At 40.4% G+C, this 25,654-nt stretch overlaps 1 protein-coding gene across 1 annotated transcript in view; it reads left to right on the top strand.

Annotated features, from left to right (window-relative positions):
- VSNL1 (visinin like 1) overlaps positions 1–25,654 on the top strand; it is a 115,913-nt gene that overhangs the window by 34,154 nt on the left and 56,105 nt on the right. The window contains exon 2 of the mRNA XM_056123113.1: positions 12,126–12,292. Coding sequence (XP_055979088.1) covers positions 12,131–12,292 — 162 coding nt within the window. The 5' untranslated portion in view covers positions 12,126–12,130. The remainder of the gene's footprint in view (positions 1–12,125; positions 12,293–25,654) is intronic.

The following is a 25,654-nucleotide window of genomic DNA, read 5'->3' as shown; positions in this document are numbered from 1 at the left end:
TTAATATTTAGTATATTTTTCCTCTATAAGTGGATATTGGGCTGGAGTGATAGCACAGTGGGTAGGGTGTTTGACTTGCATGCAGCCAACCCGGCCAACCCAGGTTCAATTCCTCCACCCCTCTAGGAGAACCCGGCAAGCTACCGAGAGTATCTCGCCTGCATTGCAAAGCCTGACAAGCGCCCTGTGTCATATTCGATATGCCAAACACAGTAACAACAAGTCTCACAATGGAGACGTTACTAAGCCCACTCGAGAAAATCGATGAACAATGGGAGGACAGCGCTACAGTGCAGTGCTATTTCATATAATGTATAGCTATATGTGCTAATTTAAGCAAATGACTGAATTAATACCAATTTATGTCAATCAATGTAAATCTATATTTTCCATTTAATACTTAAAAGTTTCCATTGTGTACTTCCGCCAGACCCCATTTTCCTAGTTCCCTATGATGGACAGATTTGGGTTGTTTTTAAAAAGATGGTTCAAAAATTGTTTTTAAAATGTACCAGAGAAAGTATATACGCATGTACAGACTTGCTTGATTATTCCTTGACATGAATTTTAGGCACTATTTTGTAAACAATTTTTCACCAAATCTTTTCAACTCCTAAAGTTTTTGTTGCTAATTCACTCCACCTCTCCCTCCTCATTTCTTTCTTTCTTTTTTTTAATTCCTTCTTTCCTTATCTTTGCCAGTTTTTTCTTGATGGCATGGCACTATCCTGATCTTTGATCAGCTTCAAAGGATCTCACTTGCCACTCAGCCAATTCTAGTTCTTGAATGCAGGGATCTCATGGTAATTGCTTGCTCTGACAGCATTTTCTGGGCACCTGTTCAGTGGTAAACTCTAAACCAGGTGCTAAGATAAACCAGATAGAACATCAGCAGGCTCTTGGGGAAGCTCAACACAGGTGAGGTGACAGGCATGGCAGAGTAATTACAATAGTGTGTTCCAAACAACAGTACACACAAAAGAATCAGGTTGGCAAAGAGGTCAGAGCTCAAAGTCACCCAAGTTTAGTTATCTCATCTGTGTCTAGAAATATAGGCTGGAATTGACAGAGAAAACTAAAGGAGACCACATGGAAATGGCCGTAAATGCAAGAGAAACAGCAAGTAGAAGTATGAATTGGAACTCAGGATATGACTTCGGGGTAAGGAGACCAAAGTAGGCGTAGGTAGAAGGCTGGGTCTGCAAAGTGAGCTCATCTGGAAAGCCAGGTTGAGCCCAGGTCTCAGAGTGAGGCAATGGAAGGCCACAAATGTATCAGTGATGATTTAGTGCTTTAGAAAATCATTTTGGTTTAGTGTGGAAGATGGATTTCAGGAGATTGAAACCATTTAGAAGGAGAAACAAATTAGGAATAATAGACCAAGTGAGAGATGATGGTGGCAATAGGGAGAAGAGGATGGAGTTGAGAAAGAGCAGGGAAGTAGACCCTACTAACTGCTCAGCTTGATGGTTAGTTCCATTAAGGTAGAGGATATGGAAGAGGCCAAGACAGCTCCTGTTCTGAATGGAGTCTTGGATAAACAGTGGGACCATTTACCCAGACAGGAGCAAGATTTTTTATTTACAACTTTTTTAAATAAGAGATTTTTTATTTTGTTAAATTGGAAGATTTTTTAATAAAAGATTTTTTTTACTTAAAACTCAAAGATTTATTGAGATTTTAAATAAAAGATTTTAAAAGTAAAAGACTACTTAAAACTTAAAGATTTATTGAGTTGGTATGATTACAGGATACAGAGAAAATGTCTAGGCAGATGAATATGTCATCCTACATTCAGGAAAGACTTACTTTTGCAATAGATTTGGGAACAATATTGATCCTTCAGATACATAATAATATTGGATAGAAGTTTGTTAAGTAAATGAATGAATAAATGAATTTTTAGTGTTATGCTTTTTCAAATAGACCATTTACTTCTGTGAAGACCATCTTTTAAAAAAACTGTTTGTTGTTGTTTTTGTTCTTGTTTGGGGGCCATACCTTGCAGTGCGCAGGGCCTACTCCTGGCTCTGCACTCTGGAATCACTCCTTATGGTGCTCATGGGACCATGTAGGATGCTGGGGATCAAACTCAGGTCAGCTGCATGCAAGGCAAGAGCCCTGCCCACTGTACTTTGCTCTGGCCCCTATAAAAAAAAATCTTGATATGAGAATTTAAAAGTTGTCTCAACTTAAGTCTTCCCACAGAAGTAAATATACTCCTAAGAGCTACTATACGTATAACAGTTTAGAAACATAATGAGTACAAGGAGTGCTGAGGTCAGAGCAACTCAGTCATGCTGTGTAGATAGACCCTTGGCCATGCCACTCGCCCCTCAGAAATCCATTTCTTACTGAAAGCAAGGAGAGGGCTTGCCCCATGATGCTCAGGGCTGCCCTAGCTCTCTGTTGGGATGCGCAGGTGACAACAGTGCCCTGGTCTGGTCTCTGCAGCTCCCTGCTGCTCTGAAATAAGGGCCGTGGTCCTTCCCCACTGGGACTTGGCAGCACAACCTGGAACACAATCTGTTGGACAGAAGGCTGTGATTATTAAAGAAAGCATTTTCTCTGATACCTCATAGAACTAAGTGAGGTTCTGATACAGCCGGAGACAGCCCGTTTCCTTTCATAGAAATCGACTCTCAGAAACACACGGGATGATTGGAGACAAGACGCACAGGGAAATAAAAATAAGATACAGTAAAGTGGGCGGCTGCTCAAAATGCTCCCGGATGAAGGGTTAGCAGCTATTAATCAGCTCATACTTCTGTTCTGAGTAAATCTTTGGATGGGAACTTCAGTCAACAGTTGATGCTTCGTCAGGGCTGTGGGATCCTCAGATGACTTTCCTCTGTCTGCTGGGTTACGTAGCGCTTCTGCTTCAAAAAAGGAGAGTAAATGGAGTCATAGAAACTTCCCCCAGATCTCATGATCTGGGTCCTTCTGTTGTCATGCACCAGGTCTGAGGGCAGGGTGTCTCTGTAATGGTTTTCAGAAAGTTTGAGAAGCACTAGATAAAAGTCTAGGCCTGGGGCTAGAGCACCAGTACAGAGGGAAGGATGCTTGCCTTGCATGTGGACAACCCCGGTTCCATTCTGGGGTTCACATATGGTCCCATGAGTTTATCAGGAGTAATTTCTGAGCACAGAACCAGGAGTAACACCTGAGCACTGCCAGGTGTGGCCCTCAAACAAAAACAAACCAAAAAAGTCTAGACCTGAATCTTCTAGAACGCACCAGTTTGCTGAGTCCAATTCTGAAAACTTGCCACATGGAGGGCATTGTCAAGATATTCGGTGTGTTATCTTATTGATTTCTCTAACAACCTTGTGAGCAAATGCCATCATTTCCCATAGACAGGGAAGGAAAATGAGACTCTACTGAGCTAAATAATTTATCAAAATCATGTGTCTTGTCCATAGTAGGAACATCATTTTTTCCCAGATTTGACTCTCTAGTACAAACTTTTTTTTTCATTTGATTTTTTCTTGTTTACTTACTTGTGTTTTTGTTTACTTTTGTTTTGGTGATGCTCATGGCATGCCTCCAGATCTGCATTCAGTAATTATTCCTAGAGTTGCTTGGGAGACTAAATGGGATTTCTGGGATGCAACCCAGGCCCACCATATGCAAGGCAAGTGCCTTAACCTCTGTACTATCTCTCCAGCCCCTTTTTTTCTTTAAGTATAAATGGAAAAAAACACTATATCCAGATAAGAAAGAAGAAAACCCACATAGAAAGGATAAAAAAGAAACTGAGTCTAGCATAAATTTTCCCAAGTCAGACTAGCACCAAAGCAGCTAATGTGGCTGTGCTCTGAATCAGTTTTTTCTAAGCGTTTGGGAAAGTTTCTTGGTACTTGAGAAAGAAGGAAGATGGCAGCTGAGGATCTGACCTCTTGGGTCCTTTCAGATAAGAGTCTCTGAGCATCTGTCTGCCTTGTGACCAGGTAGGTTGTAGTTCGGAACAATCTAGTCAGATCAAAGGGGTTCACTTGATCCCAACTAGGATGAGAGTTGTCCCAAGACTCCACAATTTCTTTCCTTGATGAAGAGGAGAAGTCAGATGAATGGAATCTGAGTAGGTTTAGGAGAGGTCATTCTTCTAGCACTGGTCACAGAGTCTGGATCTTCCCAATTCTGCAGGGTCATAGGCTCTTAATTCCTCTGAGTACCAAGAATCACAGGGTTGGATGAGACTGCAAATCCCTCATTATTGTCAAGTTTGGAAGCCAGATCATTGCAAGACTGTTACTCATTTGTTAAATTTCCAGGTATATACTCTCTAGCCTCCCTGGGACTTACCTAGCAAGCAAAGAGGTTAGTTGAGCCACTTTGGCTTATACCTTTATGCATTCATCCAACTTTTTAAACCAGAATTCTTGTCAGTTGCTTAAGTACCTCTGCCTTCAAAATGTTTTTCCTCATTAGTTACAAATACAATAAATACTCTTGTCTGATACAAAATCCCCAAGGATGTAGTCTGTGCTCGTACCTTGGCTGGGGCTGGAGCCCCATGAGGAATCCCATGAGGTTGAGGATTTGAGGTAATGGCATCAGAAGATGCTTGAAAAGATTTCTTTTTTTTTTTTTGAAGATGCTCAAGACCCTGGAGACAGTATAAGAGGCCAAACTCTCCCTGTTCCCCAGAGAATGCTTCTGGGGGCCTGTGAGTAGTTGGCAGGACAGGAAGAAAGCCAGAGTGTCAGACGTTTGCTTGCATTAGCGAAGAAAACCCCACACTTTGTGTGGCGCCACTTTGAGGTTGGACTTTCTGGCTTGGGTTAACAGTCTCTGGAAACTACAACCTCATGTCATTGTTTATAGGATCCAAGAGGGGTGGGGATGGGGATTATTTCAACATCCTGGCATAAAGATAAACATGCCTCCTGGTGTATAGGCTGTGAGTGTTTGGCAAAGGGACAGCATGCTGTGGAGGTGGGGGGCAGGGGGACGAGGACAGATGGAATACCCAGCAGGGTCACAGGACCCAGCTTCTCATCGTGGCTCTGCCACCACTCACTTCTGTCATCTTGAAGAGCTGCAGATTCTCCAACCTAAAACTCATGATCCGATAAAAGAAGCCAGGGGCCAGCCTTTTCAAGCTTTGGTCTTTCCTACTTAAGGGAATTCCAAATTTCTCATTTGGGCAAGTAGTGCTCAGAGAGCCCTTGATATTTGACCAGGCTGTGGGGGTCTGGTGCCTCTCTTGGGCTGGCATTGTGATGCTGCTCAGGATCAGGACAGCAAGGGATAAACAGGACCACATTCAGCAGTGTTTGTGGATACACCCATTGGTGCTCGGAAGGTCATATGGTGTTGGAGGTCTAACTCAAGACCTTGCACATACAAGGCATCTATCTAATACCTTTGAATTCTTAATACAATCATGCCTAATTCTTAATACAAGTGCCCAATACAGAGATCTTAAAAACCTATCAGGACATCAGATAGAGAGTGAATAATTAGAATTTGTGACATGTTTATGTTACTTTAAATGTTCTTTCTCTAGACCCTCCACTTTTATTTTTCAATCAATGCTTCCCAAAGTGGCTGATGACCATATTCAATGCCTCTCTCTAAAGGACAGCCTCACATAATTTTAACAAAATAATCCAAGGTAACCTTTGTAGTCAATTGAGTTTGGAGAACACTATTAAGAATTTTAAACTGGGACCAGTACAGGTGAAGTACCTGATCTGGTGAGATTGTTTTCTTCATCCTCAATGCTTTCTTCCCTGAGTATTCATCTCACCAAGTTTCAGATTTCAAAATTTGTGACTTTCTTGTTCATTCAGTTCTGATCCCTTTAGGATTGGAATCTCCCTATACCTAGTACCTAGCGTGGGACCTTTGTCAGAGAGGATCTTAAAAATGTTTGATCGGTGGATTTTCTGTGAACCAGGTCAAGGCTTATAACTGACACAAACATGTACTCCAGAGGACAATGCAGTGAGTAGGGAGACCTATTAAGGAATCGTCATGAAGAAGGCAGCATTTAACTGAGCCTTGCAAAAAAGAGTGCTATTTAGACGTATGGAAAAGGAAAGAAAGCAATCCAGGCAGGAATCTAGATGTGAGCAAGGCTGATCTCTTCCAATTCCAACTGCACATATGTGAGGAGCCCAGAGCCCAGCGAGACGATCTGATGTTTGCAAGGTTGACTGGTTTCCACTCAAGACTCCTTCATATCTGATTGCTGTGCATTTTATAGGCCCCCAACCTAGTTACTTAAACCCCTTTCTTTCTCTGTTAAGCATCCTATTTCCAGGGATAATTCCCATTGATGTGCTTAGCCTGCTATCAGTCAGCCTACTCAACAGGGATGCTCCATCTCAGTCTCTTTGTCTTTAAATGAATCAAAATTTAGACAGGCTGGGGACATGTTTTTCTGTGTGCCCTTATACTTGACTTCCTTTCAAGATCAGACTTTATGGAAAAAAGATGTTCCTGGGTGGTTTTCTACCCTTGTTAGTGGGTTCTCTCTCCCTCAGGAAACCTCAGAGCTCTGTTCTTACAGAATTCTTCCATGTTCTATGTCTTCTGTTCTGGAACTATACAATCAAGATACATAGGAAACAGATAAGATGTGAAAAAAAAAATGAAGACAGACTTTTTGGTAAAAGGTTGCAGTATCCAGGCAAGGGAAGACGATCTGTGTTAAGAAATCAATGGACAGGAGAGAATTCCATTATCCTTTCTGTACTAGCTTTTCACTCCCTGGTTTAGCTAGGGTCACTTAGTATTTTTTCTCTTCAAACTCCTCATCATTAATGAGGTAATACTAATTGTTTTTATAATTTTATTTAAAAGGTAAATGTTGTTTGCACAAAAGCCTTTTGTAAACTATGTATTTTTCCTAGATATTTGCAAATTAGGATTGGGCTTTCTCCTGCCCTTTACTGACAGTGTGTGCTTCTTCTGTGGAACCCCTACCAGGCCCATTTTATGCCAAACACTGTTTCTCTCTAATGCCATGTAAGCAATGAGAAACTCTTTGCTTGGGACATGAACTGGAATCCTATGGGGGGTGTGAGTGTAGAATATGAGGAAGAAACTGGGGCCATGGTGGGGAAAGGAAGTGGACGCTCTGATGGACGGTGTGGTATTGGGATGTTGTACCCATAAAAACCTACCAGCAACAGTAAAAAGCATGGTGCTTAAAACACAAAGTACAGCAATTAAAATGAATAATGCTCTTCAGTGTCTAACCCCTCTCTCAGGAAGTGCTCAAGTGCTGACAGGTTCTCAAGTAAAGAACACACTGAGCCAGCATGGCTGACTCTCTCAAGACAAGTCAATTGGAACTCTGACTCATGTTTTCATATTATCAAAACTTGTGCTGCAAGTCAGTGAGTGGTGCCTTTGAAAAGCTCTAAAGGCCACTAGTCTAACTTACTTAGCTTATAAGTGGGAAACTGAGGGACAGGGAAGGACAGAACCTTGCTCAGGAAAATAGAACAGGTCTAGGATGAACCCCCTCCCATTATATCATGGACTAATTTTTACAAGGATGTTTATTTACTTTATTGTCATTTTTTTTTTTTTGCTTTTTGGGTCATACCTGGCATTGCACAGGGGTTACTCTTGGCTCATGCACACAGGAATTACTCCTGGTGATGCTCAGGGAACCATATGGGATGCTGGGAATTGAACAGAGGTTGGCCATGTGCAAGGCAAACACCATACCCACTCTGCTATCACTCCAGCTCCTGTCATTTTGTTTTTCACCTTTTTCTGTTATCCAGAATTCCTAATGAAAGACACTGAGTAGTTCTAATCACTGCAGTCCCAGAACAAAGGTGTATAGATGGAGAAATCTCACCCATTAGTGCTTTTATTTGCCAGACATTACTAAAATCCACCTCGGTGTCAAGTACAGAGAAAACCGAGACGAAAGTCAATGGCCCCACCTTTATGGTGTGCAAAATGTAATGATGAAGGTCAACACAGTGACAAACAAAGCAAAACCAATCAACAGGACGAGATATTTTCCTTCCATATATTTTCTGCCTGTTGTTATTCTTAGAGTTGCATTGACTTTCCTCACACATAGATGATTGTGAGACTCATTTTCTCAGAAAGGAACATGTTAATTATCATAAACAGTGACAAAGTCCTTGAATATCTATCTCACAGAGATTCAGTCCCCTTATTTATTGTTCCACTTCAAAAATGTTTAATACCTTGTATGTTTACCAGGGATACAAAGAAAAAGTATATAGTTACTCACTTCAGAAACTAATAATCCAACTATTAAAACCCTCCTTATCCTAGAAACTTTTAAAAAAATTGACTTTCACTTCCCTGTTGCATTGTTGCAATGTCCTGGGGTCACATACTTTGCTGTGGGGCTTGGTGGTACTCAACCATGTCCTCACATTTGGTTTGCTAAGTCTGGATGAAACTCTGCCTCAAGTCTGCAAGGCAGACACTCTACCACTAAACCATCTTCAACCCCCCCCCCCACACACACACACCAAAGTTTTTATAAGAAAAATGGAGTCATCAAAAAAAATACATCCCTGAATGGATCTTGGAAAGTTTGTAAAAGCTTCATAGAGTAGGTGATATGTGACTAAGGTCACTGATGAGAAGTTTGCTCAGCCAAGAAGATGTCATTCTTGGAGGAGAAAACAACATGTGCCAAGCATGAAAGGGTGAATGGAAGTCCTGGAATCTGGAATGGTTGACTATTGCAGACAAATGAAGTAAAAAGACATACTGCTGAAAGTAGGGATAAAAAAATGGACAGAACCTATGTCGTGCTAGGGAAATGGGCTGCATCCTGTAGTAGGTGAAAGACTATTGAATGCGTTAGGGAGAGGGAAAAATGATTAAGTTTAGATTTCTGAAACTCATTCAAGCAACCTGGCAAACATGGATTGGAGTCATAAAGTCCAAAAAGGAGACTGATCATTAATCCAGGAAAGACTGATGAGGGCACTGGCAGTGCCAATCTGAGTCATGTCACATCAGGACTTGATTTTCTATGTGATTCACCCATTTCCAGGCACACCTGAGTGGTGGAGCTGAACCATGAAGCATGAAGTCCTGTATTTGAATCTGTGAAACTGAAACTCTGATTCATGGTGCTGATAATGTTCCCTCTGGGTCTAAGAGACCACCCTCTCCCAGGCAGATGGAAGAATGTAAAGTATCTTAGATGATGCTTGGGGCTTCCAAGATACCTTGCTGATACATTGAAGAGAATTTGACCCATTGTTGACATTCTACAGGCAGTAGGGATTCGGGGGAGTGGGTGTAGTTAATGACTCAATCTATTTTCCCATTCTTAATATCAACTCACTTTTGAACTTCTTGTTTGGGTAAATCTAACAGTCTTTCCCAAATAGGTCTGCAAAATGACTGGCCCCTCTTAGCCTTTCTTTCAGTACTGAGAAACACTGATTCAGCCTCTAAACCTTCTGGATTTACTCCTGTTCTTGCTCCTAAAATACCTTCTGTTGAATTCTCTGTGATTGTAAATTGATGTCTTAGAGAGCCAGTTCAAATTTATCTCTACTATGCATCTCTTGACCAATTGGCAGGGCATTTGCAAGGACCTGAGTTTGATCATCTCCCGAGTACCACTGAGTGTGGTCTTGGATACCCCCTTGTACTTCCAAGCTTGATCACTAAACCATCAGGCCCACACAGCCAGATGCACATCACTCTGAGAGAAAGAGAGGGAGCGAGAAAGAGAGTGAGGGAGAGGAAGAGAGAAAAAATGTGTCTAATCTTCATTCTGAGTTATTCTAGGGTTAGGGATCAAGTTTGTAAAGTGCTCAATACACTTCACAGCTATCACTGATTAATCAGTAGCTGTTAGTGATAAGTAAGATTCTGTAATAAAAATTTGTCATTTTCTACCAAAAGTGAAATTGATACAAAAAACGTTTGATAACTATAGCTCTGTTTATCAGGATAACTGTGAATTACAGTTTTTTTATCCAGATCGATTAAATCTGACACCTGAGTACCACTTGATTTCCATATTCAGCTGTGGAATCCCACAGTAATTTACAAGTAAGAGACGCAAAACTAATAAGTCTTGGAATTTAAAATTAAAAGCAAAAATAATTAGAGAAACTCCATGATCAAAGGCACAGTTTCTGATCCTCTGGTCCTTTTCACCAGCAGAAGAGCTTGGAAGACAAAAGGCTATGTTTGTAGTATCTTTGCCCATCTGTGTGCAACTGGGATAGTGCCAAAGAGGAAGTGTTCTCTGAAGAAGCAGGAGTGGGTTAGTTTCATTACAGTGAAAAACTGTTCAATGTTGGGGCAAGTTACTGACTGGGTGTGGAATCTGTTTTTTAAAAAAGGTTTTTAAAAAAAGTGTGTGATGAGATGATCTCTTCTATGCTATTGCAAGTGTAGACCTGCCTGGGAGAAAATTTGTTTCAAGAACAGTGGAGTAAATTCTTCAAAAATCAAACTCAGCTACAGCTTCTTCTAACAGGATTTTAAGCATCTTGTGACACTCTAATGATCCCTCAGATTTTCAAGTCTAATTTGACTTTTCAAAATTGGCCTCTTTTCTCTTTCTTTAGTATAAAACATTACAGAAATTTAAAAAATAACACATAATTCTCTTGCATTAATATTATGGCGTATTTATCTTTATTTACATATTTTAAGAAGTCATCACAGTAAATCTGAAATGTTGTTATTAACGCACACTTCATTAAGGAAGAATCAAGATAGCGTAATTGATTTTGACCTATGTCATACAGAATACATGACTGAATCAATAAATGACTGAATCAGTAATAAAAATCAGGATGAGGAGTCAGAGAGATTGTACAGTGGATAGGGCATTTGGTTTGTAAGTGGCTGACCCGGGTTTAATCCTCTGCATTCCATACGGTCCCCCAAGCACTGTCAGGACTAATTCCTGAATGCAGAGCCAGGAGTAACCCCTAAGCATTGCTGGGTGTGACTCAAAAAGCAACAACAACAAAAACAAATCAGGATGATCCCAAAACTTTGATAGTCTACCTATTCCCTGATATGACATTGGCTCTGTAATCTAGCCCAAAAATGGGTATGATACAGGTAACATTTATTGTTCACTCTACTATTTGACTTCATCATCATAATAATTACAAATGGAGTTAGGTCAACAAAAATTCATCAATCATTACCTCACAAAAATCCATCAAGAATGTTCTGACTCTGAAACCAATAACTCTGGTGACAATGTTGGAGTATATCTCTGAAGATGTGAATAATAAAAATTAGCTATTTTCACTTGTGGGGGGAATAAAAGGTGCAACTTGTAGAACTAGATTAACTGATACTCTTTACCATTGTTCATCAAAATTGTCAAGTCACTTTTTTTTTTTGCTTTTTTGGGTTACACCCAGCGATGCACAGGAGTTACTCCGGTTCATGCGCTCAGAAATCTCTTCTGGCAGTGCTTGGGGGACTATATGGGATGCTGGGAATCGAACCTGGGTCTGCCGCGTGCAAGGCAAACGCCCTACCTGCTATGCTATTGCTCCAGCCTCTCAAGTCACTTTTTAATCATCTGACTATAAAACCTTCTTATTCTTGTTAATAATTCTGAAAACTGGACTGGAGAGATAGCAGAGGGTGAGGCGTTTGCCTTGCACACAGCAGACCTGGTTTTAATTCTTATCACCTCCACATCATCCTCCAAGTACCACCAGGAGTGATCCCTAAGTGTAGTCAGGAGTAAGCCCTGAACAAAGACGGGTCTGGCCTAAAAACAAAACTAATAACAATTTTGCAAACTAATGTTGACTCAGTCATCCCTGTAGCAAGTATTAATGAATTGCAAATGATATACAAAGAATATAAATAGCTTCCATGTATTTAATATGAAGAGCTCAAAAATGGACAGTCGTCTTTCCATCTGGGATTTAATGTCATGCAAAACATGATAGATGATGGAGGAGGATGAGTTCCACAACCTTTTGAACTGCGAGTCTTTTTTTGCTCTACTCTTTTTTAGAAGGAAGCTTACTCGAGTAGACTTTGATCAGACATTGTAGGGATTCCCTCCCACCAAGGGACTGCTGGAACACAAGTTTGGCTGCTAATCAAGTTTGAAAAGATCACGGCTCAGGCACTAATTGTGCTGATTTGTTTTTCTTTAGACAGAATGGGGAAACAGAATAGCAAACTGGCCCCAGAAGTGATGGAGGACCTGGTAAAGAGCACAGAGTTCAATGAGCATGAACTCAAGCAGTGGTACAAAGGATTTCTCAAGGACTGCCCAAGTGGGAGACTGAATCTAGAGGAATTTCAGCAGCTCTACGTGAAGGTAAGCTGCTTTTCATTGTCTTTTTTTCTTCAGATTAGAATACATCATCTTTAGGAAATACAGTTTCATATGAAATTATAATGCAAGGCGATGTATTTTGTTGCACAGAGATGTCAAGCAGTTTCTGAACAGAAATAGCAATTGTCCAAGTCAAACATTGAATTAGTTTAGAGAACAGTAAAAATAAGTGTTTACTGATGATTACCACAAACAGCTAATGATGTCACTATTGGGAATGTTTCTTTACTTACACAGATTAAAGTATATATATATATATATATATATATATATATATATATACACATATATATACATATATGGTCTTTTTTTTTTACCAAGAAAGAGCCTCTTATTTGCAGATGAAGAGAAAACTCTGATTTTCCATGACAGCATAATTAGAAGCAGGTAGAGAGATCTGGTGAACTTGGGGGTCTGAAATCTATAACATGGATGCTCAATTCAGCACGTGTACTGTGTAGAACCTGATCTTTCCCTGGACATTAGATAAAACTGTTCCTTTCGAGGTACAATTTCTACTGCCGTGTATTCTTTCAGTTTGTCTTCCTTTATCAGCGGTATTGCTGCTAAATTTGGTATAATCTAAAACTTTCCATTTTGTGTGTGCTTATATAATCTTAGGTTAGAAGAAGAAAGACACTAGTTTTCTTTTTAATATTTCTGACTGCAACATCAAAGAGAAAAAAAATGTTTTCTCAGGGTAGCATATGTCACATAGCTCATACTGACAACAGGGATCATCCACATGTATTTCTGTGTGTGAGTGATGATTCCATAAAATATTCCATATTGTCATTATCTGCTAAAGTTGACTATTTCTTCTAGCTGTGCTCCCAAAATTCCATCTTTACACCTCGACAAGAAGCAACATGTATCACAATGCCCAGAGCTAGGCAGCTCGCAAATAGCAAAGCTGGGAATCCACCCAAATGCCCATCCAAGGGAGAATGGAAAATAACTACGGAGAATTCACACAGCAGTTCAAACAATTGAACTGCTACAACATTACAATTTTAAGTGCAAAATGTGAATCCCAAAATCTTCTAAATTAAACACGAATAAGATAAATGTTTTCTAGGGCTACACATCAAGACAATCAAGTCTTATATAAAGGAAAGCAGGGCAGCCATGCGCACAGGACTTGGGCTGAAGGTTATATCCAGTGGCAAAGATTCAAGGTGGGTGGGAAAACAATTGCTTCGCTAGAGAGAGATTGTGTCAAAGGATGATACATTTTCAGGTGTTTCGAGCTTTATTAAAATCCATATGGGCCTTCCTCCATGGCCACTAATGAGTGACAGGAACGCACATTAAGCCAAGATTGAGCACCCGAGGACCGCACTGGTTGATAGAAAACAATCTTTTTAAATTTGCGTTGAAAGTTACTATACCATCAGTGTCATATATTTAAGCTTTGAAGAAATTAGTGTGACATTCCTAAGGATAGTGGACAATAACTCACTAGCATATAGATATCTTTAATTTAGAAGTTCTGGAAAATATATTTATTATTCAATCTGCATAAAGTGTGTTTGCAGAGAAATGCAATGGGACACATTTTCCTAGCCTGTTAGACCATTCTCCGTCATTTTCAAAGTCACATCTTCTACTTTTTTGTCACCCAGAAGCTTAGCCTCAAAACCCTCTTCATTCTCGGCCCCGAGGAAAGTACAGACAAATGAGATTTGGCAAAGCCACTTTCCTATCACCAAAGGGCATGTGAGCTGTCACTCTGTGTTTAAGAGAGCTCTGTGTACCATGCTCCTTTTTTCATCTTCTCCAAATGAAAACGGTTTTGCCTTTGAAGAAGTAGGCAATGTGGAAAGTGAGCCATTTCATTTATCTACTAAACTATTCAGCACTGAAAAGGTACCAGCCACAGGATGGGGAAATCATGTAAACATGAAACATACCTCGGTGTTATATGTAACCCCTCCAGAACCACAGAGCAGATGTTTGTTCCCAGAAGGAAAAGCGTGACTCTTAGGATAAAGCCCCCAATCTTGGCAGCTTCTAAACAACCGTATTTAAACTCGCTCTATGCTCTTCTCTCAAATAGTTAAAAAGGCCACAAAAATGTTTCTCCTTCCAGAATTGTCCAAGGACAGAATAGGTTGCATACCCAGGGGGAATCAAAGGACAGTTGTATCTGATAGGCTAGAAGCGAGAAGCACTGCAAAAAGATGGGGGTTATGTAATAAGGCCCAGGAGAGGGGCTGACAAGAAGAAAAACCTTTTCAAGCTGATGAAAAGTGCAAATGTTGAGCCAGAGTGAAAGATCTTTTCCCATCATTCCTGTGTCTCAGTGTGGCTTCTGAGACAGCACAGAATCCACCAGCGTTAGCAAAACCCTCTGTGCCCTCTGCTGCCCTGTCTGTGTGGTCAGTCTGATAGGTATGCTGTTGCCAGCCTGACCCATTTCTGGCTCCAGGAGAGTCACCTGGCTGCTTCAGACCTAATTCTGATGAAAGTGGGGAAGAGCTGCATAAGGACAGGGGTCCTTATGCCAGGCCAGGAGTTACAGACCCCTAACGTGAGAAACCATTGTGTCCAAATATAAAGGAACTCCTTCATCAGGTCTGCGCTGAAAGATGTTTCAAGCTGAGGTACCAAAAAAAGGAGATTTTTCCAGCATCCCCTCAAAAGGGAAGGCAGGACAGGTATGAATTCCCTCCACAGCATTCAGCCCTGCCTCTCTGAGGGATCCCCAGGCCACGATCCTGCCACACAGCTGCTGAAGGGAGATCTGAACACACTCCAGCCTCGTTTGATCCAATTGCAAGCTTTAGTTCTTGAAATCACAGCCACTGATCTTCAGTGATCGCCAGACCAGGGGGCTAGTCCAGAGCCTGCCCTGGACAAACTTTAGGAAATGTTTGCTTAAGTGAGTTCTATTAGAAGCTGGCTGTGTTATATTAGAAGACCCTCTTCTTGAGGGTGGCCCTGTAGCATAGACCAGTAGTAACGACTGAACAATAGTCCTGTTCTCTTCTGGGATCTTATGAGCGATTTGGAAAGACACAGTTAAACAGCAATAGAAAACAGAATGCTGGCCATGCTTAGTGGAGGCAAACATGGAAAGAAAAGCATTTCATTTCCAAATGAGATACTAAAATACTTTCATTAATGCAATGATGAAAGAAGGACTTTTTTCCTTTGCTTTTTAAGTTTTTGTTCTTGTTTCTGTTTTGTTTTGGAGACTCTTAGAAAATAAATTTCTCTGAATAGTTATTTTAGTTTGTTCATAGGTATAATAGGCTTCATTGTGTCCCTGTCTCCTTGCCACCCCACATCCCCAAGTTTATATGCTATAGTCCTTTACCTCCGGGAGCTCAGAATGACACTGTGTTTGTCAACAGAATCTTTGAAGAAATGATTAGGTTAAAATGAGAAGGCAGGACAGGTATGGATTCAACCAATCTTATTATTGCAGTCCTTATAAAGAGAGAATTGAGGACACAGCCTTGCACAGAGGAAAGACCATGAAAAGATGAACTGCAATGAGCTACAAACCAAAGAGAGGTTTCAGAAGCAGCCCGCTTTGCCAATGCCTGGTTCTTGAATGTCTTTCCTATAGAGCTGTGTGGAATTCATTTTTATTGTTTATGTTACCCAGCCTGTGGTGCTCTGTTTGTAGCCGAAGCAGACTCATGGGGTACCAGTTTCTCCAACGAAAAAGTCTCAAAGTCAAACCCAGAGCACTCTCTCTGTGATCTGAGCAGGCTTTTTCTGAGGTGCTCCCACACACAGGGACGGCCGTGTCACTGAACCTGACCAAGGTTTCATCATGCTCACAAGGGCACTCTGCTCAGAGGGTGAGAACAGAGCTTTTACATTTGGGAACTCACCAACACAGTCCCTGATTTTTCCCCCAAGAGAATTTCCTGTTTCCAATAATCAGTGTGATTGCCAAATCAAGATCCCAAATTAAGATTGTGAGTTTGAAGTTTTCACTATATTTTCTGGGGCACAGTCATTGTTTTCAAAGAAAATGAATCCTGGGGGAGAGTAAACCACTGCATATGGGAGGGCATGTTCCTCTCTCCTCTTCATCATAAGGCTGTTGCCTTTCTTACTTCATTTCATTGCTATGGCATCAAAGCCAAAGGTTCGTCAAAGTTAATGAACCTGGAGTGTCCTGAGGAACCTTAAGTGGACTTGGATACTTGGAACATTAGAGCTTGACTTTCAGGGTTATTTATATCGAGACCATAGGGATGAGTTCAGGTTGAGGTGAAAAGCAGATGAAACACTGAGATCTGGAGACGGGCAGACCTGAGATTCGATCTTAGGTGTGCCACATTTGGCAGAACATTTCCTCTCTGAATCTCAATTCCAGTCCTATAAGACGGAAATAACAAACCTTTTCCTGCCCCCTCAATAGTGGAGTCCCAAAGGAAAGAATGGAATTAAAAATGGTTTCAGTGGCTTGCAAGTTGCTTTTGCCTTTGTAACTGATAGGTGGTCTCTATTTGTTCTCAGAGAACCAAAATGGAAAATAGAAACCATTTTATTTATTTGTTGTTAACCCCAAACCAATGGCAGCCTAAAAGGAACTACAGAAGAGGGAAAGAGGGTCAACAAGATTCAATATGAAACGTGTCACATTCAGAGGGTCTTGTTTGTTCACAGTGCAGCAGTAACCATAGCTGGACCCATCACAAAGTTATACTGTCTTCATTCTCATTGTGGGTTCATAGACATAAGTTCGGGGACTCTCTTAAATCCCTGATGCCATACAAAGGACATGTGGCATTCAGGGCCTTCTTTGGTCATTCCCACCAATGACAGGACTTGTCCTTAGTGGACAGTACCTCAGACATCTCCAAAATAATAATCCCCACTGCTTATCATTTTGCTGATAAATAAATATACACCTTCAGATATTTCTTTTAGGAGATAGCTCCATTCTCCTGGTACTCTGCTCTTCCTTCAAGCAAAAGTCATTGCACTAATTTTTTTTCTCATGGGTGATAGGTGTCAGTTAGGCCTACCTGAGAGAGGTAGGAAATTTCAGCATCCTGTTAGGTCCTACCTGATTTACCTGTTTAAATTTTATTAAAAGTATTTTCTTATAACAAAAATATCTTGTTAAGTCATACGATGTACTTCTGAGTGGTAAAACTTGGAAGAACTTTCAGAATTTGATCATTAGAATGCACATGTCTGTCTTATGTATGCATCAGAGAGTAGGCTTGTTTATTTCTTACTTCATTCATTCAGGACACATTTCCTTTGAAGTTCCTGTGGGATAAAAGCTGATCTGAGCACTGACCTTAGTAAGTTCAGAGTTTGGAGAAGATGGAATAGCATATTTATTTTGTATAAACTTTTCACTTCACAAAGCCATCTTTATTTTACAACAAAATGTACTGTTGGATCATATTCAATAGGAAACTTCTTAGACTTTAGAGGACTGTAATATAAGTGTTTAATACATCAAACTTCTATATATATATACAGTTACCTAGAAATATATATTAAAATAGAAAGTGATATCACAGAATCAGGTCATCTAAAATTTTTATGATAAAGTATTCTAATAGAGTGGTGACCGAGTGATCAACCTCCAGAGCTAGAGATTATGAGTTCAAGTTCTATCTGGGTTTCACAGAGAGGAGTTTGAGGTCCAAAAGATAGTACACCAGGTAGGTATATGGGTTGCATGTGGTGAACCCAGGTTTGTTTCCTAGCACCAACCACATAATGTCCACTGAGTTCCAACAGGAATGATACCTAGGTGCAATAAACCATGAGTAACACCAGAAGTGGCCCCAAATCAACCACACAAAAAGATATTCTAATAGAATAAGAATATTTTATAGTAAATTAAAATATTTAACTGGATAAATATGGTTACTTAATACTTCTAATCACTGGCAAATCTAATAGTCTAGTTTCTGTGACAGCAGAGTTACTATTGAATCTTTCACTGATGCTAAGACCAATGGAGAAAAGTTACCTTCTAAACTATTCTTTTCATGTAGATTCCACTAGCACAAAGTAAGAACATAAAAATAGGAATAACTTCAAATCTTTACATTGTTGAATTTGTTTTCAGTTTGTGGAGGGTAGTTCCCTAATTTACTCAGTGTCTGTTCATTAAACTGCATTTTTGTTCAGCACCCTTTGAAAATGATGATGAGAATAAGCCAGTGGGATGAGGTGCAATCCTGCTTTCCATTTGTTGTCGCAATTAACCTTTGCTCCAGATGTTATGGGAGCTTTGGCACTTTAGAGAAGAACATCACAAACCTTTACACAGATTCCTGTGGTGTAGTGCCATTATAAAACCTATCTTCAGGGCTGGTACAGTGGTTAAGCTGCTTTTCTTATACACAGTTGATTTAGGTTCAGTCCCTGGCATCCCATACAGTCTCTAAGCACCAACAGGAGTAATTCCTAAGTCAGAGTCAGGAGCAATCCCAGTGTGGGTGTGACAACCCCCCCAAAAAAATTAAAAATGAAGAAACAAACCCATCTTAAAGTCTTAAAGGAAGGATAGATAGATAGATAGATAGATAGATAGATAGGTAGATAGATAGACAGACAGACAGATGGATAGATTGTTCTATTAATTGATGCACATCTATAACTAACACAAAGACAATTGTGATCATGAAAGACAAAGAAGGACCCGGGGGTCTAGGGAGGCTGGTGGAAAAATTATCATTGAAACTGATACTCAAAGGAATGATGATTTGGAGATGAGGTTTTTCTGGAAACTAAAAAAATCTGACTTACTAAAATCTCAATAGCTAGAAAGAAAAAAAATGATTACTGTGTATGAAAGTCTCTTCCTGTGGTGATGGCAGGAGGCTTGCCAGAGTGACATTAGGTTAAAACAAAAATCAAATTAATATTATTTTGGAGCAAAACAAATAAAACCCTCTTGGAATGAAAATCTAGAACACATCCTGTAGAAGAAAAGGCTTGTACTTCCCAGGTCTCCTTTCTAAGCCTCCTTCCATGGTCTTCCTCACTCTCCTTCTTTGCTCTCCCTTATCTTCTTTCGTTTGTCCCTCCAAAGGTTGATCAATCTTTCCATGAACAGACTTCATTCTGTTCTAATTCAAACTGGAATTTGAATGTAATGTCTTCCTCACTTTAAGCCATAATAACCTTTGGTTTGAAAAGGTTTGAAAAGAGTCTTTTAGAAAAAGTTTCCACCTACTCAACTACCCACCTATTTACAATTGAGTTAACTAAGTTAGAAGACATGAATGGTCAAAGCTGTGGGAAGACACATAGAAACCCAGGTACTTACTGGGCCACCTTGCTAGCAGCATTTTCTCCACTGTGCTGAGCTTCCTCTACTTTTTGGTCACACTCATGAATGAGCAAGCTTCCTGGAGTTTCTTACGTTGTGAAGTGGGAATGCATGAGATGCTTTCTTATTACTCTACTTCAGTCATTTTTTTCCAGAGTCAGCTCAAAATCTTCTCCCTGGGAGAAATTTCTTTTTGTCTTTGATTCTCAAAGTCAGAATAGCACCATACCTGTAATCTTGTGATGTTTGCCCTGTAACTAGGACACTCAGGAGGTTTTGCAATACAATTTTGCAAGTATTCCTTAACTTTTCCATAGCTTGAGCTACTCCAACCTCTCTGGAGCTGACATCCCACTGTAGATGTTGTGCTGAAAGCCCATAAACACCCCAAGTGCCCATGAAGTGTGGTTTTATCAGAAGGTTGTGCGTGGATCCGGCTCTACCTTATACTAATCATTGTGAGTTTAGGCTCTTCTTCTGCTTGATGGTTTGTTAAGTAAATCACAAACCACTTTGACTTTCAGTTTCCTCATCTGTCATATGGAAAGAGTATCAGTATAAGTCATAGACAATTGTAGAGATGAGATGCTTAAGCACACCAAAGTGCTACAATCAGTAAATTATCTTGCTCAAGTGAGGCTGAGCAGGGAAGAGGGTGTGAGCTTACCCTCATTGCCAAACTGCCCAGTCTCTTGGCCTCTTGTCTTTAAGGGCTGGCTCACCCATCGGCCATTTCATCAAAAGAAAAATGAAAGATGACTTCCATGGCTTCTGAATCTGTGACTTAAATCAATTTTGAAAATAAAACTCTTGGCTCAAAAAAAAGGATTTCTGGGTGATCAGTATTCAGGGAGTCAGATTCTGCTTGTTCGTAAGAGGTAATTAGGAATAGGCCTTATTAAAAATTTGTTGGGCAGAGCTATATAAAGAAAGCTTTTAATTTCTTAGGAAACCAGACATTACATAAGATCCAAAATGTCATCCAGATTGGGCTGGTGAGGATGTTGCAATTTTTAGTGAGAACCTGGGAATTCATTTCCATTTGGAATGTTTGCCAACATGATCGAAGCTGCACTCCAACTTGAATTAATGTGGAAAACAAGATCTGGAGCCTGAAATCTTGAGGAAGAGATGACAGAATTACAACACTGGGAAAACAGGATCCTCTGTGAAGCTCCAAGGCACTTTGTTATGATGAGATTATCTCAGAGAATAGCTAGCTACCAGCATGCTTTGCGATAGAGAGCATTTATTCCAGGGAGGTGGACATGATAACCTTTTCCTGTCACAAAAGGTGTGAAATTAATTTGGATGGTTTCTACACTTTGGGATTTGCTTTTCTCTGATAGGCCAGGTGTCAGCTAGAGAGATATAAATGCCATTAGAGCCAAGATAACCAAAGGAATGTTCTTAGGTGATACAAATTCTTTGTCCTCAGGAGAAGGTTTGAAAAGAGCCTTTTAGAAAAAGTTTCCACATATCAACTACCCACACCAATTTACAATAGAGTTAACTAAAAACCTTTGTAAGGAGGGGTCCAAGACAGAGCCATTTCTTGGTTGCTTTTATTAAGATCCAAGAAGATCTACCTGAACACCAGCCTGATTATAAAGTTTTAAGTCAAGAATATCTCCTCTTCGTTTAGCTATTCTCTGCAGCTATTTCTTGAAGAACAATCTATTTCTAATTGGAAATAGAGCTGAAGAGGAAGAAATAGCCCATCTCTCTTATAGGCTAGGGCTTGAAAATGCAAACATCGTATCTAGATGGTTTAGAGTAAAGTTGTTTTACATTATTGAATCTTTCCGATCATTTGAAAGAGTGATGTGAAAGCATCCAATCCACTTGGGGAGGTGCGATTTTTCCACTGACCTACCCATCACTATAGTTCATATAATGACAAAAGAAAGTATTCTGTTTTCTTGACAAAGTGTTTGTGTTTCCACTCGAATAATTTTTACACCATTGATAATTTCTGAGTATGGTTATGGAAAATGGGATCCTACCTTGTGTCTATACTGATGTGCAATACGTCACAGGCTGAGCTCTCACCGATGCAGTGCAGTCCTGTTGCAACTGAGGGAGAGAAAAGATAAGTCAGGTCAGATACACAAAATTGGCCTAATTCATCTACAAATATGCAAGGGTCCTTCAGGTTATTTGTAGGGGAATCTAGAGACGCTATTAACAACCATCTACCTTTCAACACATACTACTGACTGATATTTGTAACAGATTTGTAGCCAAGACTATGGAGGATGCAGAATTTGGGTCAGACCCTTCATTCTTTTGAAGGACTTCCAGCCTCATAGAACAGTCATTAGTAGAAAACTAAAAGTTAGTAGGGAGTGTGATAATTGCCCTAATACCTTGTATATGTCCTAGCCTAATGAATTTCTTCTGTTTAAATATCCTCATCAATGATTCTGAGATACCTTGAAATGTAATAAGAAGTATTTGCAGCTTCAAAGATGACATTCCTAAGAGAAGAATCAACATAAGCAGGAGCCCAAGGACAGAGAACGCAGGGACATGGTGTGGGAAAGAGCAATCAAATGCGTTGACTGAAGTGTCAGATGACTAAAAATGTATAAGGGGTCGCAGGGAACAAGTGAGGTTAGAAATATGAGTGAAGGCTAATCACTGAGGGCACTGGATGCTGGAAAAGGTGAGAAGTGTTAAAACTTGTGGACAAAATTACTTACTGTACAGATGTTTTATATGACCAGGGAAATTCTGGTGACCTGGTTTAGCATTCATTTTATAGACATATAACTGACAATATCAGAAATGGAAAATTTTTTAAAAGTTATTTTGGTTTTGTGGCCACGTCCAGTTGTGTTCAGGGCAAATTCTTGACTCTGCACTCAGGGATCACTCATAGCAGTTTCAGGGGACCATATTGGGTACCAATTCCATGGGGGGGACCCAGATGAGCTGCATTCAAGGGAAGTGTCTTGCCCACCGTGCTATCTCTTCAGTCCTCTAAAACTGAGAGATTTTTTTTTATTTCCTTGTTAATGTTCTCAATGCGTTCTTGAGTGAAGCTACAAGAGCTCATAGTATGTCCTCAAGTGAATGATAAAGAGTTAAAGTTGACTGACCTATTCAGTCCCTTTGTTATTGTCTTTACCTGTTTGTATGCTTGACTAAGCACCAGATGATGGGTAGGTAGGACACCCATGACAGTGCAATGCCTTCTGGAAAGATAGGCCTTCCAAGAAGCCACATGCAGAGACAATTCAAACACTAAATACAGCTAGAGGAATTGGGGTTTCTCAGTGAACAGAAAAAGATGTTTCAGGGGTGAGAGTTTGACAAGCTGGGAGCTAAGGTTCCAGATAGAACTTAGATGAGAGAATGTTAAAATTTGGTCTAATTTGACACCATTCCTCAACTCTTGAATTGGATAGCTCCTCATATATTAAGTAGAAAATCTCTGGAAGGAATTGTATAAACAAAATGCTTTTTTTAATAATTAGAAAGAGATTTTTTTAATAATTTATTTATGATTAGAAAGAGAGTAGCTCTGTAGCATTGTCATCCCATTGCTCATCGATTTGCTCCAGTGGGCACCAGTAACGTTTCCATTGTAGAAAGAGAGTAGAATACAATAATTAGAAAAGATTATTTTTCATAAATTCATTTTTCCTTACGGGAAGGGGTGTGAAGGATCTTACCTCAATAGAGTTAATCCAAATGGATTAGTAAAAATTCTACTTGAGGGTCTGGAACAATATTGCAGTGGGTCAGGGAGCTTGCCTTGCAGGCAGTTGATCTGAGCATTGTAATATATATATATATGTGTATATATATACATACATACATATATATATGCGATAGCACAACTGTAGGGCATTTGCCTTGCTTGTGGCCAACATGGCCGAACTGAGTTTGATTCCTCCAGCCCTCTCAGAGAGCCCGGCAAGCTACCGAGAGTATCTCGCCCGCACGGCAAAGCCTGGCAAGCTACCTGTGACGTATTTGATATGCCAAAACACAGTAACAAGTCTCACGATGGAGACGTTACTGGGCCAGCTCAAGCAAACTGATAAACATGGAGAGGACAGTGACAGTGACAGATATATATATATAATATATATATATATAGTATATATAGTGCTATATATGAACTGGTGAGCACTGCCAGAGGTGAACCATGAGCAGAGAGCCAAGAGTAAACCCTGATCACTGTTGGGTGTACTTCACCCCAAGGAAGTTAAATTAAAAATAAATAAAACTCCACTTTAAGGAAATGTTGAAATTAGGTTTAAGTTTTAAGTCTGAGTGGGACTTGGCATAAGTGACTCCATTTGGGGGCCTGTTATATCTTTTTTTTTTAAACAACAACAACAACAAGATGAAAACCTTCCTTCCACAGAGCTGGTGATAAGCAGAAGGTAAGGGTATAATCAAAGTTCTGCATTAGGAATGTTGGGACCCTGCTCAAAAGCACTTTGGAATTTTTCTTCTGTCCAGGCAACCTGTCTCCACCTTCTACCTGTCATGGTAGCAGCCACCTCCAGACCTCTAAGCTAGTCCAGTTCTGCCATCCTTGTCTGACCCAAGTTTCCTACCTGCTCAAGGAGGTATTTCTGGACCTTTCTGATGCCTTCTACAGAGAGTAACTGGTGGTGAACGGGTGAAAAATAGGCTGGTTTATTAAATCTATCAGGAAAAAGATACTGAATTTTCATAAAGATCAGCCTGGCCTGGGTGCTATAGGCAGAGAACCCCATATCCGTCCTTTCTGTAGAAAATAACCAAACTCTCTGGAATAAAAAACCAAACTCCATCTCTTTGAGTTTAAAATGAAAGCAAAATGGGGCCACAGATAGTAACGCAGGTAGGGCATTTGCCTTGCCGGAGACCTACCTGGGTTCAATTCCTGGCATCCCAAATCCGTCCCCAAGCACCACCAGGAGTAATTCCTGAACATCATAGGAAGTTCTCCCCCGCCCAAAAAAAAGACAAACAAACAAAATGAAAATAAAATGGGTTGTTTTATGAGTGGAGTTGACAATGTTTTGGAGGGGGAATGTGGAAGACGGATGTTGCCCTGTGTTTTGTGTAAATCTATTTTATAAGGAATAGCACCCAAAAATAAAGTAATGAATAGCAACTAGAGCCTAGACCCCTGTCTCTAAGATGAGCGCGGAAAGTGGCTCTGAATGTGTGTTAAGCAGTTACTGAAGAGGGAGCTGCTTTTGTCAAAAGAGCAGCCCTGGAACCAGACACTCGATTAGAATCCAAACTCTGCACCTTTCGAGCTGCGAATTCTCAGCAGGGCCCTCCACTTTCCCCTATCTCTAGCAGTGCAGTTGTTAACTAATTCCTCATAGCTATCTTACATGTGTTTGCTGCTAAAGGTACCCAATTAATGCTCAAGGTCACTGTCCTGATGCCAGGGTCCAGGGAACTGATGACAAGAGCATTGGGGTGAGGAAGCTGGCCTCCCTCTGCCAGCGCCACAGTATCCTTCTGGGCTTGTTACCATCTGTTCCGGGAACTGTTCCTTCCTTGATGGGAGGACTAGCCTGACTTTCAATAGTGTTCTCTAACCTTCCCCAGCAACCACTCCAGAATGGCCCAGAACTCTGCTCCTGTTTGCAAAAGACAGGGAAGGAGGAAGAAGAAATCAGAACTAATTGCAGTGCAATGAAACTTCCCGATGTTGGGTTGGAAGCTGAGCTAGTCTTCCTCTTTCTCAATCTTCGCCTTCTGACTCTAGTCCCAAGAGATAGTTACAGGATGTCAGGGAAAAAAAGAAATAAAAATAAAATACTTTAGAATAATACAGTTGCCCCCAACAAGGCTCCCAGATAGGTATTTGGAGGTTTTGCCAAGCCCCTACTCAGGGCTGACCTAGAGGGACAAGATCACATTTGAGACAAAGCAAACAAACTCTAAACATTGCAGTGGGTGGCAGGGAAGTACCATCATCTGGCTCACTGTCTGCTTCCTGAGTCTGACACACCCTGGGGGTGAGCAGAGGAGACTGGTTGACTTAATGATGTAAAATACCATAGAAACCAGTACTCTAGGTCCCTTCTAGAATAAATCAAAGGGTGACT

Source organism: Sorex fumeus, unplaced genomic scaffold (genome assembly GCF_029834395.1).
Source record: "Sorex fumeus unplaced genomic scaffold, SorFum_2.1 ptg000006l, whole genome shotgun sequence".
Classification (NCBI taxonomy): Eukaryota; Metazoa; Chordata; class Mammalia; order Eulipotyphla; family Soricidae; genus Sorex; species Sorex fumeus.
This window is presented reverse-complemented; position numbering and strand designations above follow the sequence as displayed.